The following is a 19,080-nucleotide window of genomic DNA, read 5'->3' as shown; positions in this document are numbered from 1 at the left end:
CGTGATGACCCGTTCACAGTCCGCTTGGCCTATGGTGGGCGCTTTCGCGGCGATGACAATTCATCGACAATCACTGTACGGAGTACTCCGTATGAATGGTTGATTTTGTGCGGGATCATGAATCGTGAGCTGTGAATCGCGGAACGTACGCACCAGGGAGCAGTGAAGCATATCAGACTAGCCCAGCCCAGCCCAGCCCAGCTTGGATTCGAACGCCTGCGGCGATAGCACACAAAGCAGCATCCGGCGTCGAAGCCAGCCAGTCAGCATGGGTGAACTTCTCGAACTCGAAGTCGCCGATGATCTCATCGTAAAGGCGACAGACTATGCGCGAAGCTACATGGCCAAGTACGATGGCTCCCACGACTTTCACCACATCGAGCGCGTGGTCGCTCTCGCCCACCACATCCAGTCGCATACGCCCGCCACATCACGGCCCATCGTCACCCTCTGCGCCCTCCTCCACGACGTTGGTGACAAAAAGTACCTGGCACCGGGCGAGGATGGCTCGCGGCTCGTGCACAACCTGCTCGTCTCCCTTGGTGCCCCGTCTGTCCTTGCGAGCAAGGTGCAAACCATCTGCCTCGGCGTGAGCTACTCATCCGAGGTCCGGGACCCGGCCCGCGTTGCCGATCTGATCGACGCCCACCCGGAACTCGCCGTCGTGCAGGATGCGGACAGACTCGATGCCATCGGCGCCGTCGGCGTCGCCCGCGCCTTTGCCTTTGGCGGTGCCAAGGGACGCGCCCTTGGCGACTCGATCGACCACTTTGCCGAGAAGCTCGTCCGACTCGAGGGCATGATGAAGACGGCCGAGGGACGACGGCTGGCGAGGAAGCGGACCGAGAGGATCGAGCTGATGCAGTCCTGGTGGCAAGAAGAGACGGACGGTGTCGAGGCCCTGTGAACAGTGAGAACACTACCACTCATTCGGCTTCCTTTGCGTTCTGCTCTTCTCCCGTCATGCCGCAGATGTTGGGTACCCCTTGCCATCGGCTTGTTGAACATGTGCTACCCAATCCGTGGACTTTACCGGCCTGGCATCGCGATGAATAAAGTCGGCATTCACCTTCACCTTTGCAACGGCTGGGAGTTGCGGCTGTCCCAGACCGGAACGCGTCTGGCAGCATCCAGTATCCGATTTCCATGACCAAGACAACCCTTCGAGCAACGTCGCTCTCTAATCGCCATTCTTTTCCTGGTCGGGAAACGCAGCTCGCTCGCGCCGACGTCACCCACGAGAAGAAGGCGCTGGCTGAAAGCCATTTTAGATCAGCCCCGTTACTCCGTATTCGACATCTACCGTACTAGTGGCTGGACGGGACGCGGGACGCGCCACAACTTAGCAATGTTCAAACTTCCAAAGTGCACGACGGCTAAGCAAGGAATTATGTTCATTTTTGTGGCAATCAAGTACACTACGCTAGCTGGTAAAGCGTTCTCCCCCCGACGTCCACTGGTGTTGTCAACTGCAGTGCATATAGCAACGTGTGAGTGACCCAGCAAAATGCCTCACGACATCAGTACTTAGTATACTTTTTTTATGCATGCACGCCGTTGACTCTCATCATCTTGGCCATCATATGCTGGAGCACTTGCGCATGTGTTCTCGCTTCCCTTCATCCTCTTCATTGCGTTGCCGTGCAGCCCAGCTCGTCCAACCGGTATATACAAGACATCTGGACTTCTCGCATCGTTCATGAGGTTCGATCCAGCACTGCCGTGCTTGGGACGACGCAGCTTAAAGGAGGTAGACGGCGACTATTCCGGCAGCAAGCAGCAGGCCGGTGACGCGGTTCGCGTGCGCTAATGCGGTCTTCGCCGTCGTCGTCACTGCCGTCGCTGCCGTCGTCGCTGCCGTCGTTCGCGTCACCATCTGGCTTTCAGTCGCCGCAGTACCCGTAGGCCGCGTTGATGGCCGGCCGGAGGGCATTGTGGCTGTAGGGGTTCGAGTCTGCTCCGTGAGGCTTCCCGTAGTCGCAGCATGGCTGGTGCTGGTGCTTGCGGAAGTAGGAACAGGCAAAGTGCCCTCGGGAATGGAGAGGGTGCCCTCGGGGATGGACATGGTATCGCCGGTGACGGTGACGGGGTCGTCGGGAATGGCAAGAGAGCCCTCGGGAATGGACATGGTACCAGTGACAGTAGCAAAGTCGACAGAGTCCGTGGCCGGGTCATCGGCGGTGACAAGGTTTGTGCCTTCCGGGATGCTCATCATGTCGCTTTCGGCATTGGTGACGGCTCGGCGTACCGGGGTTGGGATATAGCTCGGCGTGCACCGATCGGCGGGCAGGGTGAAGGAGGGCTCAGCATAGACGACGCACTGCGAGATATGTGAGCCTCTGGTTCACTGCCAAGGATGCCTCGTCCCGTGCTGTGCGCGGGGAGGAGGCGAGTTCAGGCACATACGTTCTTCTGGCAAGCAGCGTCGCCTGCCTCCTCGGAGCTCTCGAAGCACTCGGCGGTGCCCCCAAAAGGCGGGTATCCAGAGACGTTGGCGGAGCAGCGGCCCTTGGTGCCGATGCTATTCTCGTCGCAGCGCAGGATGATGTCTCCACCGATGCAGTAGTTTGCGTTGGGCCTGGCGCAGTTGACCTTGTCCGCATCGTCGATGCCCGTAGCGCTGGCCGCGACGGCGGCTAGGGTGGCGGCAAAGAAAGCCGAATTCTTCATGGCGCACGCTGTAATAAGTTCAAGAGGGTTGTGCGCCGGTCGATCCGAAACGTTATTGCCTACAATCGCGTGAGGAAGGTAAGTTATTGACGATGTGCTTGTATCACAGGCGTGCGAAAGTGTGTGTTTCTGGGGGTAAAAAACACTGTCCGATGGGAATAGTTGACGAGGAAGCGAGCAGAATCAGGCCGCTCGCGCTCTTCTTATATACCGGTACATATATGCATGCACGATAGCTATGCGCAAGCTGTCAGCAGCGCCCCGACGGCCGATGCCAGACGGCCCACGCTCGAGGCTCGACAGAGAATGCATCGGATCGATGGAGGACGGCAGGAGGCCTACCGTCACACATGGCCGGCTGCTGAAAATAGCTTAGGTGGGCAGGTAGAAGGACCACAGTGTGCCGTACACCTGTCCAGTGTCTGCACGCCTGCAGGCCCGCACGTCCCACACTTGGAGGGTCAAGCCGGGAGGCGGACGGGAAGATAATACGAAGTTCAAGGCGGCTGCCGAAATGAGCATGGTCGCGAAGGCTATCAATATCGACGAACCACAGACGCCGCAAAACGATGACGAGGAAATAGATGAGACAACATCGGTGCAATGGTCATGGTACACTCTTGAGGAGCTGCTGTTTGGAGGAGTCCGATGGAAGGCAGGGCACTCTTGTGTGTGGTGGACAGTTGGAAGCCGGCCCATGCTGACTGGCCCGAGGTTGCCATGGCGTCACATTCGCATTTGCAGGGGGCCACTCCCGCAGTTATCAGTTGGAGTCTTCGATGACAGAAGCAGTCGGGGTGGTCGGAAGGGGTGGTCTGAGGGGAGGGAGAAATCACGGGCAGGAAGCCGGGTGAGTGTCGTGATGATCCATGACAGGCCCAGGTACTTGAGCTGCCATCCGGGCCACTGGCTGCGAGCACTCTTTGTGGGGTGGGAAAATGATGAAGCGATGATGGACAGCGCCCAACTATCAATCTGCTGCCATCTCGTATCCGCAGATTCGGCCAGGTTCTCGTATTCACCGATTGGTGGTGCGTCGTCATCGGTCCACCACGAGTCCTTTGGCTCATGCACGGACGAAGGAGCTGAGAATTTTGACGTCAGCGTCATGAGAGATGCTTAGGGACCGAAGATGCTGGCCGAATGGTAGCACAGAAGCACAGTAACGGGTATAGCACGAGGAGCAAGCGAGCAAGCAAGCAAACATGCAAGCAAGGCAGCTTGCATTCAGCCCACCGTAAGCATGGTATCAGGCGCTCCACCGGATTACCGTCAGACCGACACGACCCACGGCTCGGGGCGATGGACAAGCGAATATACCCAAATAGTCAGGTGGACAAGTCGAAGGAGGAGACTGGATATGAATACGGAGTACGAAGTACGGAGTACATGGTGAGGAGGTTGGGCCATGGAGTATTACTCCGTACAAGTACTCTGTAGTTGTAGTAGCCATCTAGCGAGATCGACGTGCGGGGACGCGCAGGGGTAGGAGGAGTCCCGAGGTGCCCCATTCGATCGATCCTCTACCTCAAGGCAGGCCTCGTACTGGTAGACCAAAATAATAGACTGGGTCCAGGTATCTTTTTATGGGTCCACGAGACTAGCCTTGTACCTTCCTAGTATCCCACATCATTGATTTTTTTGCATCTTACACAATGCAACACAATACTGTTCAAGTCTTATTTAAACAAGTACAAAATAATTATTTCATTCACTACACCCTATTAGCAAGTACACACAATAGCCATAAAATTCATTTTCTATTTTATTTAAATTATAATTATAATACACATATGCTATATAAGGACATAAAAATAATGGACTGATTCCAGTAGATGCCTGAGGTGTAATTATTTGTGTTTCTTGAGAGCTACATAGACTTGACATCTTCTTGCTACCCTAGAGCTGCTCGTCCTGTTTCTGGGATTTTTTTTTGGTTAAGCTGTACCTACAGTATGTGGCAAAAAGTATTTGCCCACCTTTAGGTACCACATTCCAAGTCTAATCAAATCTAATCATTGTCGTTAGTATTGTAACAATTCAATAGCTACATGCGCATCAAACGTAGCAATAACATGCCTCAAAGCAGCCGTAACGATGCCTCGAGGCAAGGAATTATCGCAGCAATTGCGATTACGGATTTGCAAGCTACCTCTCGAAGGACGAGTCGATAGATTCGTTATCTTCGAGATTTAGAAGCTGATTGATCCAATGCCCCATTGCGTTGAGGCTATTATTGCTGCAGTAGAGGGGTGGTAGACGAAATATTTATTGTTATATTACTAACCAAATAAATTAGGCTTGACTGGACTTGGAATGTGGTACCTAAACAGGAGCAAATACCTTTTGCCCCCCACTGTAAGTAAGTGAGCTGCTGATGGCCCTTGTCGGTACCTGGTCCACATTGGTTATTTACCACAAGGCACAGTACTTACTTGCACTTGTACTGCTCTTGCGAGAGCAACAACTCGCCAACCAACGGACCCTTCCTCATTGCGCCGCCTTCAGCAATCGGACTGACTGCAATGACTGTGATGGCACTGCACCGGGCCACTCTCCGACGACCTCTTACTGGATGTACTTGTACGGAGAGAGTACGGAGTATTAATACTTGGATCCTTCTCGTACAGTACTTTCTGATAAATACCCGCATACCTATGGAGTACTGGTACTTGTAAATCCCATCTAGCAATATGTAAGTACAGTGTACTGTTTCCATGTACTTGCGTGTGCAGTCCACCACCATGTGCATGTACTGTACTTATATTACTACCTACTAATACAGTCCTCCGTACTCCGTACAGAGTACAAAGTACATGCAGAGACACTTACCTCTCGTATGTTCTCGAAGACGGCTGGCAGAGATTCTTGAAGTTTCTACAATCGTGGTCAAGGTGCGTGCGTGTCACAACCACCCCGTGATTTGCATGACGTTCCATTGTACGATAGCGTTGGCCACTGCATCGTCACTCGACTTGCGAGCCCTCAAGCTTCCATCTTCCCCTTGCCACCATGCCACCTCTTCACATCACGATTCGCATGCAGCACGGAACAGACTTGGTGCATTTTTTTTCTCATCAGCCCTTGTGCACGTGCTGCCGCTTCTGGCGCTGATTCACGTCGTCGGAGGGAGAGAAGCCCATGCTTCCTTGGGGTTTCATTTCGCATCCGACCTCTCGATCAAATCTGCTCCCGGCAATCGGATAGCGGAATTCTCCGTACAGCCTGGAGTCTACTCCGTGTAGTCTGTAGAGTAAATTCGTGTAAAGTGTTGGAGAACAAATCATATTCTGTTGGATCAAGGGATCGAAATAGAAGTGCTTTAGACCTCGGCCCAGCCGGAATTGCGACAATTGCACGGAGTAGGCACGAAGCTGACGTTGCGAAGGCAACGAAGTCGGCTTCGTCAAGAGACACATAAGTGGCTGGTCAGAAAACTATTGATCTGCCACAACTCGCACTCTCTCGAATCGCATCGAATACGGAGGAGGTGACTCCAATTCGGGGATGCAAGGGGCTGGAAACGCGAGTACCTGTGGCACCAAGTCGCATACTGTACTTGTATGCCACTACCGTTGTGAGCAGAAGTACCAACCAAACGTTTTAGGGTATACGGATCGAATCCACAGCAGATGTATCGTGCGTTCGCTGAGTTGACGGCGTCAGAGAGTGCTGGGAGTTTCTGCTGCGCGACAAAGTCGTCGGGTGTGGGGATCAGAGTGAGGTGAGCAACCTTGTCATGGCGACAAGTTCCAACTACCAGTACGGAGTAATTAATACCTTGACTGCAACCAAGGTAATACGGAGTGCCCACAGTTGGAGCCACCTTCAGCACTAGGGTCTGCTCCAACCTCAGCAACGTACCCTGCTGCTACATACCTAGTACCCTTCTACCTCAGCCACCCGCATTTCGGACCCCTGTGTCGTGGTGACGTACGGAGGACTCCGTACGTGTAGTTAAAACGGCACCAGGACTCGAGCACGCACCCAGCCAGCTTCCAACCTGCATCTAACCGCGTCCAACCTGCATGTGCAGTACATGCATGCGCGCATAATTGGCGCTTGGAACCCATATGATTTGTCCCGTCCAATCCTGGAGGGCAGAGAAAGCTTTCGTCTTCCGCCAATCCGGCCGTGGCTACGTCGCTAACGGAAATGGACGAGGACGAGCAGACGAAGGATCATGCGATCAGGGGACCGACCAAGCTGCGACTGAGAGCCAACGTATCCTGCAATATTTCACCTCCTCGGCACCTAGGTAGAGCGTGGGCGAGGAACACTTGCCGTCTTCTCTCCATGCAGCACACATACCAACTGCAATTGCGGAGCGCAACCAAGTGCATACAATACAAGGGCGCGAGTAATACTCGTGGGCGCATAAATGGCGCATATAATCTGCTTATTGCGGCAACTTCTTACCAGCCAGAGGTTATCATCTGCTGCCCACTCACACGAATACGCCTATGCCATCGAGAGTTGGCGGTCGTTGGTGCTTTCTAGCCTTGCACACCAGTGCAAGCTTTCGGCCATGATGAGCTGAAGGCGTTCCGATCACATCCATCCGCCAGGATACCTCCCGCACTCATGAGCATATCCGCAGCACGATTGCATGTACACCTGCAGTGATCTGTGAAGTGGTCCAGGTGGCAGTGATGATGGGTATTGGATGTCCTGACTGAACCGTCGGGCTGTGTGTTTGTACGCATGGCGTGTGGATGGTGGGCGATAGGTGTACACTTGCATGTGGTCCACGCCGTTCAAAGTGAGCCTCGACGCCAGCGACGTCGGCCCCTGATCCATGGAGCAGTACAAGTAAATTCGTAGGAACACAACTCGACAGGGCCAACGATGACGCCGGCTCCATGTTCGGTACCTGCTGTATTCAGATGGCTATGCTATACGACACACCTAAGTACATCCTAGCATGCAAGCGCAGTACTGGTAGTATCATGTACTTAAGCACATGCACGTTGGCACACATGTGGCAAGTGCGTGCCATACAGTAAATAGTACCTGGCAACCTGATCGCTGGCCCTCGAATATTTACTCGTATCTGTGACAGAACTGTCAGGCAAGGTCAGGCATCTGCTCTTGCTACAGTACATTATAGAGGTGTACAAGTATGTACAGTACGTGTGCAATTATCTGGTGGGAATAGTACCATTTGAGTGCATGCAACACCTACAGTAGGCACCCCATATAATTACTGTACAAGTACAGCACATGTACGGAGTAGTCACAGTAGTATGGTACCTAAGTAAGTACTCTGTACTACTTACTGTACGTGCTAAAGTACGTTCCAGAATGTCGTTGCTGCAAGTGCTGTAAGTAAGTACTGTACTCGTGCATCTGCGTCTCGACTCCAACTTGCCCTTAGTCGACCAAACTCTTGAAGGCGCTAGATCCTTTCTGGTACTGCTTTCCAACTAGCACCCGATTCCATGTATTTTTTAGTATCTCTCTGTGCATTATGTGCCCACGACGACCGACTCGGTACATGTTGAATTTCGAACAAAGACCATTTCTTTCACCTTTCGTGACCCGTCCCGTCCCGCCTCTCCTTCCTTGGCTTGACCCGCTCCGCTATCCCTTCCCTCCTCTGATAACCGCTGCGTCAGTCCCCCCAATTAATACCTGCTGTGGGACTAAGCAGGCGAGACCATCCGTTGCACCTCCCTCTCTCCGGCTTCGCTGCTTCCACCTGCCACCGATCTGTTGCCCCCTTGTTTTGTCCCCTTTGTTCATCCCCTTCGTCTGCCCCCTCACGCCTCCAGCCTTGGACCAGCGGCTGAACATCTAGACATATGAGCATCTAGAACTCGTCGAGACATCAGCACCACCCGCTGCGACGTCAACTGGCACCTCTACCACGTCAAACCTGCCCTGTCAAATCCTGCCGACATCCACCAGCGGTTGCCGGCGTCTACCAGTGCCAGTTACCCCCGCAACACCTGTCGCGGGATGAGATCCATCGAAATGATCCTCGTCCTTCGCTCTCCTTTGTGACCGCGCGCCTTTCTCCAGCGCTGACCCGCGGACGAGGATTCCGTCCGTCACTTCGCCTGCCGCCAGCCTCACCTCCGTCCCTCTCGGATTGCTTGTGACGACCAAGATTCCTGACCGCCCCTTGCACGACGTCTCCTTCTCGCTCACCCTTATCGTCCTGCAAAACTGCATGCTAGCGAACCTGTACCTGTATGCCTGCCTGTCTCGGATGCCCGTTCAGCCCGTCCTACGCTTCCTCGCCTCGAGGTGATACCATATTTCGGAAGCCTTCCTCCTCCGTCAACGGCCGCCGGCCCTGAACCCGACCGTCCTCTAGTTGCATGGAGCCAGTCCTGTTCAGCCTTTGTTCAGCATGCACGGGGCCCCCCTTTCCTAAATTACCGCTGTCAGGAATTTCACGCCACGACAACATCCAGCTTCTCATTTCTCATCGAATATGCTTGCCACCGCACCAGTCGCCCACCCGCCTATCATGGCGGCAACGCCGCCCGCTTTTGGCGTACACGCCGACTTGACATCCCAGCGTCAGTTCAAGAAGCACAAACCCCTCCCTCGACCCCGCCATGATCCAAGGTTCCATGATGCTCAGCTTGTTCGAGAAAAGTACCGAATCATCGTCGATACGGCCGCTGTCATAACGGGCGACTCGCACCTTTCGAGTCCCCGATCTCCGAAGCACGAGTCGAGGGTGATAAGCTCAGGTCCAGACCCGCCTCCTACTCCGCCGAATCACTCTCGAACAACTTCCAGCAGCCATTCCGCCGTACCATCAAGTCCGACGATCAGTACCAGCCATCTCCTAATTACCCCTCAAACTTTACCTCACAGGCCTATAGCAACTCCTCCCGACCAGCGAAGTCCCCCGACTCCCGACGTCACGCCCCCAGGCCCCGCGACCCGCGCGCGAGCTTTGCGACTGTCAGTGCGAGATCGCGGCCTATCCAAGAATACCCTGGCAGATTCGCGCACCGAATCTTTCCAAACGGCACGAGAAGAGCTTTCTTCTCCCGAGGACGATCCCACTCGGCCAAACGATAGTGGTTCTCTAACAACCTCACGAACCGCAATCCGGCACGTCTCCGACAGCAAGGCCACAAGCACTATCCAACTCCCGACGCTGGATCTGGCATTGGAAAAGCTGGAAATCAAACCAACTGTTTCCCATGACTCACCTCCCAGAGAAGAATGTGGCAGATTGCAGGCAAGCTGCCTCGAGAGGGAGCCAGTTGACAAGTCGGAAAGATGCCAACGCCCAACCACCACGGGAGTTGCTCGTCAAATCGGTCACGAAGCAATTTGCAGGTATGACGTCGTCTCGCCGACGAATGCAACAAAATATGCCCGTCAAATATCGCGGCGTGAGGGTGCTGTTGCGGATTCGTCTTCTCCCAGTCGCGAGCATGACCTCGCGCATTCGGGGACCAGGGTGCGGTCGGATACTCGACGGTTTTCGAGCCAGTCTATGAATTCTATGCGTTCCGTCAATACTGAGACTAATCCAGTTGGTCTTCCACCTCAGCGACAGAGAACTCTTCGCCGAGTCCAAAAGCAGAGTGTGTTGCGAGAGCCCAGCATGACGTGCCAAGTGTCGGCCCGGACCGGGACCAACTTGAGCCGTCGTTCGATACCGTTGCCTAGCACGCGACGTGAGGCTGAATGTCGACCTGACGACCCCCGCACGTCAAATGCAACCACACCCACTTCATCCAGCGGGCGGGCAAGACGTGAAGTATGGAAGAGCGGCGGAATACCAGTCGTCATCATACCGCAACGGCTGTCCTCGAGCAAACTACCGCCGACCAAGACGCCTTCCCTGCGATCTACGTCTAGCAGACGATCGAGGAGGACTATGAGCGATGGTCTGCCACCCCGAAACACGCACCCCTGCGACCATTTGGAGGCCGAACCGAACCACCGAGGTAGGAGTCGAGTCCCGACAGAACTCTTGGGCCCAAGGACCATCGATTTTCCCCCGTCCATCCCTGCGCGATCTTCGTCTCTGTCAGCTCGTGGCAGCGGCAATACCTCGCGAGCTGCTTCCTTGACTAGGGAGAGCGTTGCAGCTATCATCAGCTTTCACCAGCCGCCGTCGCGCGAAACAGAAGAAAATGTGTTGCTCGACCCAAAGCTCCATCATAGCCCTCTGCCAGGAATGGACGCTCAGACACCGATGTCCGTCTCAAGTCGGTTTGAGCAAAGGGAGAGCCAAGACTTCACTCTTAGTCGCCATGATGACGGGTTTGCATCGAAGAGAATCTCTTCCAGGAACACCCCCTTCAGCATTGCTTCCTTTGAGACGATTGGCACGGCTCCCGAAGTGTCTGAAGCCCTCGTCGTTCACATGTACCCCCACCAGAATTCCTCCATCGTCATCGTCAACCAATCAAAGAAGTCGACTGAGGCATCTGGCAGCACAATTGACGAGACGCAAGCGAGGGAATTACCGGCCAGCCCCCCGAGGATTACGAGGACAAACCCTGGTGGAGGGATGGTGACCCCGCCTCAGCAGATTGCCTCCGATGAAGTTGATTCTCCCCTCCGCAATCCTCGACCACCACCACAGCCGCCAACGTACCCCCCGACCATCAATTTCATCCCGGCGACTCCTTCGGGCACGACGCCGGCAGAGGAAAGGCCTGCACAGCCTAGTCCTCGTCGCCGTCCATCCATTGTTCGAAGAGCCCTGAGCCGCCGTCGTCATTCCGTCGACTACCCTCCCACATCAACGAAGCTCCCTGGTCTTCTGACAAGGACGCTTTCCTTGTCAAAGCAGGGCCGCTATCTTTTGGGAGCGACCACAGCAGGGGGTGACGGTGACGTTGCCGATTTCGCCAACCGGGAAATGGCACAGTTCACGGATGAGGACAAACTGCATCCGTATTGGCGGCCTCAGTGGCCGAAAGAGGAGGGCGACGGCGACTATAAGAACCATGAGCACAGTTTCGAAGACGACGTGCACCTGCACACAGTCGTGAACAATGGGTCCCGGATGCCAAAAAGGAGTCTCAGCGCAAGGATGAAGCGTACATTCGCGATCATGCCTATCCGCGACGACCAATATCCAGTCGGCAACATGCCAAGCCCCGAGCGACGCACCATCCGGCGGACTCCTAGTGGTAGTCTTAGAGTCATGCGACGCCGGGCGAGCGCAGACTCGACGAGACGACGAGCGAGCCTACTGGACGGTACGTCGCCAAGCCCAGTCGAAGGGGCTCGCTACCGTTTCTGGCAAAGCCAAATCGTACGACGACGACCAAGCCAGAAAAGATTACGTCGGTTTTCCATCAGTAGCCGCTTTGAAGAGATGCAAAATCTGCCACGGGTGCTCAGCGAACGGAGACGGGAGAAGCGTTCACAACAACTTCGGCAGATGATCAGTGGGCCCAAGGAAGTTCGTCACGGAGTTGATGAAGTAATTAAGACGATGAGCACCAAGGACCAGCCATACGACAGCAGAGCATTGATCTGAACTCGCATGATGACTTATTTCAGGTGTTGAATCGGCATGGTATTGCAAAACGGGACTGGAGGCAGGGGCGTGGCGGATAATTATGACTGACGATGGAGACCCCGTGCGGCTGCGTACGTGGTTTGTGATGGCTAATGTTATATACGAAGCAAGGGCACACTATGGGCTAGTGCAGTTAGGTCGATGGGCCTGGAAAGGAGAAGATGCACCTGATTCTGGTTTCGCTTTATATGTAGCCCAACTCTTCTGCGCTGGAGAATAGACGGGCCCAGATTCGGGTTCTGTACAGTATATACAATTGCTCTAGAGCCAAGGGGCCAGTAGTCCTACCTAATCGTTGGGGATGCAAAAGCGCGGTCATGCGATCGACGGGTTGCATTGTGATGTGTGGCTTGGATGTGGTTCAGGACAGCTTCGTTGGGGTGAAATGATGCATGACGATGATTCATATTCCTCGTACGAGAGACTCCCTGCCTATTCTGGTAGGAAGAGCAAGAAGAGCTATGGATTCATTTAGATGCAGCCTACAAGTTGCATCAAAATCTAGTCTCTGATTCCTCAATGCACAGAAGACCTTTTGCCGACACCGAACGCCGCCTTCGCCTCCCATGCTGGCAATAAAAAACAAGGAATGGTATTACGATGAGTGATGAGCCGTGTTCAACGTCTCTCTGGCCCGGGTGCTTGCGAGTTTCCCAGGGGGAAAGGGGGGTGAGGGAAGCCCTGTCCGGGAGGGGGCATGCCGGGCATGCCGGGGAAGTTGGGGGGGGGAGCCCCCGGGGTACCAGGAGGTCCAAGAGGGTTAGCACCCGGTGGTGGGAATGGCGGAAAGCCGCCGGGAGGAGTTGTGAAGGGAAGTCCGCCGGGAGGAGGTATTGGCGGCATGCCGTTAACGCCGGGGGGGCCTGGGAACGGTGGCATCGGAGGGACGCCCCGACCAGGAGGACCGGGAGCTGTGGGGGGGTCTGTTAGCTGAGGGCTGGATCGGTAGAGGAATATGCTTCATTTTGGGGCTCGACTAACGCGGAATGCCGGGCATCCCGGGGAATGGGGGTGGTGGAGCACCTGGACCTAGATTCGATCGGTCAGCTCCCTAACTGCAGGTTTTTTTGGGGGGGGGGGGGGTCAAAGGCCGGGAAGAACGTGCCTCCTGGGAAGGCGGGAAAACCAGGGGGAGGAAAGCCCTGGCCGCCAGGTTGATTCTGCGGAAGCATGGGGTTGGCGTGGGCCTGGCCTTCAGCGGCGTAGGACGAGGTGATGGAGTCGATGACCGACTGGGCTTTTTCATGACCGATCTCTGCAAGAGACAAGAACGTCGTTAGCAGTGTTTCGGCGACGGATCTGGTTGGACTAGGCAGATTGACGGGGCTCTTACGCTGGTAATACTCTACCACGTTACGGATGTGGTTTCGGCCGCTGTTGTGAGCCTTGCGCACACTCATAGAGTCGTGCGTGAGGTACACGTCGCAGTAGTCGCCTATAGGTTGATGATTAGCCAACAGGGTGGGCTATGTGCGCATTTATCAACTCTCCGACGGCTCAGTGAGAGCGGGAACGCGATAAAGAAAGGGGTCGGGTGCGGAAACGGCATACAAAAGACTGGAAGGTGCAGAACAAGTCAGGTCAGCAGAGAACCAAAATGAAAATGATCCGAGTATGGTGGGAGGATTGACTCACACTTGGGCATCTTGACGACTGATGGGCGGCGTGTCGCCGTCTATTTAGTCTTGAGTAAGTGTCTGCTACTTTGTAGGCCGGGATTGTCGTGCAGGTGATGTTGAAGATGTATGGGAGAGTGTAAGTAGACGTTGATATTGAGCGGGAGAGGTAAAGGTTACCTAAAGCCAGCCTCGAATGGAGCCTTGCGGCCAACGGCAGAGCTGCGAAAGGCGGCGCCAATTACAAGCGTTCGAAGGCAAGGCTGGCCCCACACGTGACACAGGAAGTTCTGGATGGCTGTCTGATTGGCTAAGGCTGTGCTTTCCAGTACACTCCTACCACTGGTTGGTGTGCATGTGCTAGTCCTGGCAATAGCAAGTACTTACATGTATCTACTAGCAGCACGAGCGGCGTGCGAGGCCGTTCGTTGATTGGCCAGCCCCGATGGCTACTGGTGCTGCTGAGCTTAGCCAACGCGACACCTTTCAGTTTGGAAGTTACTTACCGACTACTGCCCCAAGTTGGCAACCAAACCCTCCATCTCCTTTCTGGCCCTCACCATTCCCAGCAGCGTTCCTTGCGACAACGACAACGCACGATGGCCATGGCTTCGCCCCCGAATTCGCTCCTGCAATGGATTACCAGCCTGCTGCTGCTCGTCTGCGCAGCCGAGGCGCTCAAGTTTGAGCTCGTCGCTCACGCAGGAGCCGAGAGCCATGCGAAGGAGAGGTGCATCCGTAACTTTGTCGGTCAGGAAACTTTGGTGGTCGTCACGGCCACGGTCGGCGGAACCAAGGGCGACGGCATGATGGTCAACATTCACGTGCGTCACCTCCCCACCCCCCCTTCTTTCTTTCTTCCTGCGGAAGTGGCGGACGGCGCAGGGGACGTGACGAGATGACGGATGGAGAAGTGGCATTCACACACGGAGCCTGGGGTAACAAGGATACAGATTCGAGATACATTGGGCAACGAGTACGCCAGGCCTCGAGACGTCGTTGGCGAGTCAAGATCTGTCTTCACATCACACTCGGAAACGGCCTTTGAGGTTTGCTTCGAAAACGTCTACACCGACAGTATGTGTCCCTCGTATCGCCGCCTTGTACCGTGACGGGCAACTCTGACATAATATTGATGCAGCCCGACGACCGAATCCGGCCTCCCGACCGGTCGAGCTCGACATCGACATCGGCGCCGATGCCAAGGATTGGTCTGCCATACAGGCGACGGAGAAGCTCAAGCCGGTCGAGGCCGACCTGCGGCGGATCGAAGAACTCACAGCCGAAGTGGTGCACGAAATGGACTACCTGCGCTTCCGCGAGCAGAGGCTACGCGACACAAACGAGAGCACCAATGCACGTGTCAAGTGGTTCGGCATCGGCACCACTTGGCTCCTCATCGCCCTCTGGGGCTGGCAGATCATGTACCTTCGCGCCTACTTCCGGTCCAAGCACCTCATCTAAACAAGGCGAAGGCTCATTCACGCTGGCGGAGCGGATACTACTGCCACCGAGATGGCATGGATGTGGAGAGGAAAGCTTCTCCAAACCCAAGAAGGGGCTACTGTATGTCGGTTTGCCGTACGAAGAGTGTCACGGACGTTTCGATGCGCATCCGGGATATGCTGAGACTTGTACATCACGACCAACGATGGAGTTTCAGTGGAATGAAGATGGAAGAAAGGTAGCACGAGCTCCTGATTTTGACTTTCCTCACTTTGATCCTCCGCTGTGGTGTGTGATGTGCTCGAAATCGTCCATACCCTTTGCTTTTGCGTACAGAGAACACGGCATCAATGCCTCTTGTTCCTTGACATATAAACGTAGCGCGAACGAGGGACACTGTGAATCCCAAGCAAGTTCTATCTGCGCAAGATGAATATGATCACTGCGTCTCAGTGCAGACACCGTGTGAAAGCTCAGCGGAGCTCTCGGCACGACGGGCCGACCATGATGGTGGGTGGCGACCTAAGTGCCTACTATCTCACTAACCCATAGTAACTCATTTGCTCCGTAGTACGGAGTGCCTTGTACATGTACCTGCATCCTGTCGGCTATTGGTAATTAACTATGCCGACATCCAATCTATGTACGTAGATGTTGAAAACTCACATACCTTTCCCACGAATCCCAACCTCGTCACCACGCAAAATCGCCAAAGGAAACATTTACAAGAGCGCCAGTTCAGCATACCGAGCACGAGCACGAGCGCGCTTCCTCCGAGAAGTCCGGCCCTCAATGGCGACTCTCCGTCACAGCGTCATGGCGGCCCGACGCACCGTCTTGAGACCCCAGCAGATCACGGCGCATCCCATCCTCCTCCTTCCGTCGTACCGTCACAGCAGCAGCAGCAGCAACTCGAGAGCCAGCACTGGCGCCGGCGACCCTTCTGCTCCACCTTCCCGCGAGCTCGGCGTCGGCGAGCTTGAGGGTGCCCAGTTTCGCATCGAGCCGCTTCGCCGCACAGGCGAGGACGACGGGACCAAGCGCGCACGCCTCGTCTGTATGTCCTTGTCATCCTCTCCTCCTGTTCTCTCTTCCACCTCCATGTTTGCATTCGCGCTCGCCATCACCACTGGTTTGACCGATCGGCTAATGCTGGACGCTTGACCAGACCAGTCGCGCAAGCGCGGCACTCTCGAATCCGATCTCCTCCTCTCCACCTTTGCCGCGAAGCATCTCCCCACGATGGCCGGCCCCCTGCTCAACGAATACGATCGTCTCCTGGATGAGAACGATTGGGACCTCTACTACTGGGCGACGCAGCGCGAACCCGCCGATGGCTACATGTCCACAAACCCCTCTGATGACGCGGCGGCGACGTCCATGCCCACGTCCAAACCTGACGATGACGCCCTTGTCCGGCCGTCCCCCCCCGTCGGCGAATGGGCGCAAACAATAGGCAACTTTAAGCCCGCGTACCGCCCGGTGCCCACCCGATGGCGTGGAAGCGAAATCCTTTCGCTCTTGAGGGAGCACGTGCGCGAGCGAAGCGTCGATGGTGGTGATGGTAACGGCAGCGGCAAAGGCATGGCCTTCATGCCTGCCCTCGATGAGAAGTAGCATGGAGCTCACGACACTAAATTTTCACGTCATGTCACATCATGTCACGCGGCATCGGGGATGCGAATCGGCAATGGTGTGGAAAGAAGCAGGTGGCGGCCAGACGCGAATATGTGCATGACTCGTTCTCTTTCATTCGATGCACCGGTAGAAATATTCAACCGACAACGGACGAGACTCCTGCGCCAGAGCCCTGCGCAGCATCTTGCCTGCTCTCCTCGATGAAGAAATTAAAAAGATAGGGGGAAAAACCTGTGCCCAGGGTTTCGATGTCCAAGCCGTATCCAACAATCCCGACTGGACTCTCTCACGCTCTCTCTCGCTCTCTCTCTTCCTTGCTCTCTCTCTCTGTCTCTCTCTCTCTCTCCCTCCCTCCCTCTCTCTCGCTCTCTTCCACCAGATATGTACAGCAAAAGGTGCACCGGCCAGCCGTGGCATGGCAAGGAAATATGCCCTGCAAAATATCAAGCGCCTCGTCTCGTCATCAGTCTCGTTAGAAGCCAGAGCTCGTCCGTATGGTACGTGACACCCGACGCGTCGTCATCCACCGTTGCCCTCGGGAAGGATGCTGCTTAAGCCTCTGAGCACCTCCATCATGGGCATATCCCTCGTCCCCACTTTCGTCCTCTCGCGCTGCTCGCGCTCTCGCAGTCGTCCTGCGCTGGCTCGGAGCACCCCATCTGCCTCCTTGCCAGCCACCAAGACTCGCTGCTCCAGTTTGTGTACATAGTCGGCCAGCTGATCTGTCTCGAATTCCAATCGAGACTGAATTTCCCGCAGCCTCGACTCCGTTTTGGACCGTATGCTCGCGAACGAATTGGCTTCGTCTGCTAGATAACCTCGTATTTCGCCCTCCTCAGCATCAAGAAGATCAAAATCCGGCAGGATGATCTGGTCCGTTTCTGTCTCGTCTGAAAATAGTATAGGCTCCTCCACTCGCAGTTTCTTCATCGCCTGCCAAGCTGCTTTTTCCTCCCGTAATCTAGAGTCAAGTCGTGATTAGCGTCCATTCTTCCTCCGTCAACTGCAACAGATGAGGAGCTACCGACCTCTCTACTTTCTCCTGTAGCGTCGCCAGCTTCTCGTCCATTTCTATGTTTCGGGGATTTGGCTTCAAGATGATCTTCGGCGTCGGTGCACCCTCATCGTCCCTGGCAAACCAGTCGGAAAACTCCGACCGAGATGCGAAATCCTTAAGTAGTTGGTCCTGTATCGCACGAGCTACAACGAACCGTCAGCGGTGAATGATTGACCCCTTCCACCGTATCGGATGCACTTACCTCCGAGGATGGCATTCGCATTCGGCGTCCCAAGAGGCGGCTTTTCCGACAAGGCGCGCTCTCCGCACCACATGAGCAGTTGCTTCATCCTCCTCGGTTCCATCAAGTCAGCGCCGATGTGCTTGTAGAAGGCTGTAGGATCGACCTCGCGATGCGGAATCGCCGTCTGGCCGCTCTCAATCAACGAGCTCGCTCTGCGGCCCCGCGACCCGAGACTGCTCCTCCGATTGGAGTTTCCCTTTTTGCGCATGTCCTTGTTGCGGCTGATGATGGGTGTGTCGCTCATCGGAAGAGAAATCTTTGTCGATTGGACTTGTGCCAGCGCCGTCGATTCCCTCATTTCGTCGGCCTCTTCCTCTTCCTTCGCCTCCTCCACCAGGGAAGCCACCAAGGCAGAGGCACGGCCCTGCATGCGCGATGCGCCACTGGCTATTCTTTCCTCCGCCCTTGGCTCGCCCGATAGCCGTTTGCTCTGTCGCGTTGGTCGTTTCGGAACCATCAAGTGCGCTTCGTCTGGAGGAGGCTCATCGATGCTCTGTTTCCGCCGTGAAGATCTCCTCGTCGCGGTGCCCTTTGTCGTTGCTGCTGTGGAACTCGCAGTCTCGGCCGGCTCTCTGCGTGTGCTCGTTTCTTTGACGGCCCTGTCCTTGACCGACGGGCGCCCGGGGCCCAGTTTCCTCCCCGATTCCCCCTCATCCGACTTCTGCCGTTTCGATTTCCGAACGAACTGGAAGTCATCATCCTCCTCGTATTCGGTCGCGGCTATTGGATGAATCGTCAGCATTTCCCACCATGCATCCAAGAACGGTTACGCCAATCGCCCGCCGGAATACCTACCCGCAAGCCGCTTGCTCGATCGGCGCTTCTGCTGGTCGTTCATGCTAAGGATTTCCAGCGCCTGTCGAGTCGCCACGAGGGTCGACATGGATGGCGG

The 19,080-nt window shown here is 55.4% G+C and overlaps 8 protein-coding genes across 8 annotated transcripts; 4 read left to right on the top strand and 4 right to left on the bottom strand.

Moving 5' to 3' along the window:
- Window positions 1-268: 268 nt before the first annotated feature.
- On the top strand, window positions 269-907 carry DCS_01540 (hydrolase; the record flags this gene model as incomplete). Its single annotated transcript, XM_040798872.1, has 1 exon — window positions 269-907. One exon carries the CDS (start codon window positions 269-271, stop codon window positions 905-907), a length of 639 nt encoding a protein of 212 aa, XP_040659755.1.
- An 834-nt stretch (window positions 908-1,741) lies between these two features.
- On the bottom strand, window positions 1,742-2,670 carry DCS_01539 (uncharacterized protein; the record flags this gene model as incomplete). Its single annotated transcript, XM_040798871.1, has 2 exons — window positions 1,742-2,320; window positions 2,407-2,670. The coding sequence occupies 2 exons, from the start codon at window positions 2,668-2,670 to the stop codon at window positions 1,742-1,744; spliced, it is 843 nt and encodes a 280-aa protein (XP_040659754.1).
- A 726-nt stretch (window positions 2,671-3,396) lies between these two features.
- DCS_01538 (uncharacterized protein) lies at window positions 3,397-3,780 on the bottom strand (the record flags this gene model as incomplete). The annotated part of the gene is made up of 1 exon (XM_040798870.1): window positions 3,397-3,780. One exon carries the CDS (start codon window positions 3,778-3,780, stop codon window positions 3,397-3,399), a length of 384 nt encoding a protein of 127 aa, XP_040659753.1.
- Window positions 3,781-9,148: 5,368 nt separating this feature from the next.
- DCS_01537 (uncharacterized protein) lies at window positions 9,149-12,145 on the top strand (the record flags this gene model as incomplete). The annotated part of the gene is made up of 1 exon (XM_040798869.1): window positions 9,149-12,145. The coding sequence occupies one exon, from the start codon at window positions 9,149-9,151 to the stop codon at window positions 12,143-12,145; it is 2,997 nt and encodes a 998-aa protein (XP_040659752.1).
- Window positions 12,146-12,805: 660 nt separating this feature from the next.
- On the bottom strand, window positions 12,806-13,832 carry DCS_01536 (uncharacterized protein; the record flags this gene model as incomplete). The annotated part of the gene is made up of 5 exons (XM_040798868.1): window positions 12,806-13,098; window positions 13,169-13,216; window positions 13,293-13,442; window positions 13,521-13,622; window positions 13,823-13,832. 5 exons carry the CDS (start codon window positions 13,830-13,832, stop codon window positions 12,806-12,808), a joined length of 603 nt encoding a protein of 200 aa, XP_040659751.1.
- A 570-nt stretch (window positions 13,833-14,402) lies between these two features.
- On the top strand, window positions 14,403-15,267 carry DCS_01535 (ERV25 protein; the record flags this gene model as incomplete). Its single annotated transcript, XM_040798867.1, has 3 exons — window positions 14,403-14,627; window positions 14,757-14,880; window positions 14,945-15,267. 3 exons carry the CDS (start codon window positions 14,403-14,405, stop codon window positions 15,265-15,267), a joined length of 672 nt encoding a protein of 223 aa, XP_040659750.1.
- Window positions 15,268-16,041: 774 nt separating this feature from the next.
- Window positions 16,042-16,866, top strand: DCS_01534 (early meiotic induction protein 5; the record flags this gene model as incomplete). The annotated part of the gene is made up of 2 exons (XM_040798866.1): window positions 16,042-16,306; window positions 16,418-16,866. The coding sequence occupies 2 exons, from the start codon at window positions 16,042-16,044 to the stop codon at window positions 16,864-16,866; spliced, it is 714 nt and encodes a 237-aa protein (XP_040659749.1).
- A 540-nt stretch (window positions 16,867-17,406) lies between these two features.
- Window positions 17,407-19,071, bottom strand: DCS_01533 (uncharacterized protein; the record flags this gene model as incomplete). Its single annotated transcript, XM_040798865.1, has 4 exons — window positions 17,407-17,848; window positions 17,916-18,087; window positions 18,147-18,908; window positions 18,984-19,071. 4 exons carry the CDS (start codon window positions 19,069-19,071, stop codon window positions 17,407-17,409), a joined length of 1,464 nt encoding a protein of 487 aa, XP_040659748.1.
- Window positions 19,072-19,080: the final 9 nt, after the last annotated feature.

Source organism: Drechmeria coniospora, chromosome 01 (assembly GCF_001625195.1).
Source record: "Drechmeria coniospora strain ARSEF 6962 chromosome 01, whole genome shotgun sequence".
Taxonomy (NCBI): Eukaryota; Fungi; Ascomycota; class Sordariomycetes; order Hypocreales; family Ophiocordycipitaceae; genus Drechmeria; species Drechmeria coniospora.
Note: the sequence above shows the minus strand (reverse complement) of the source record. Positions and strands in the feature narration are given on the sequence as shown.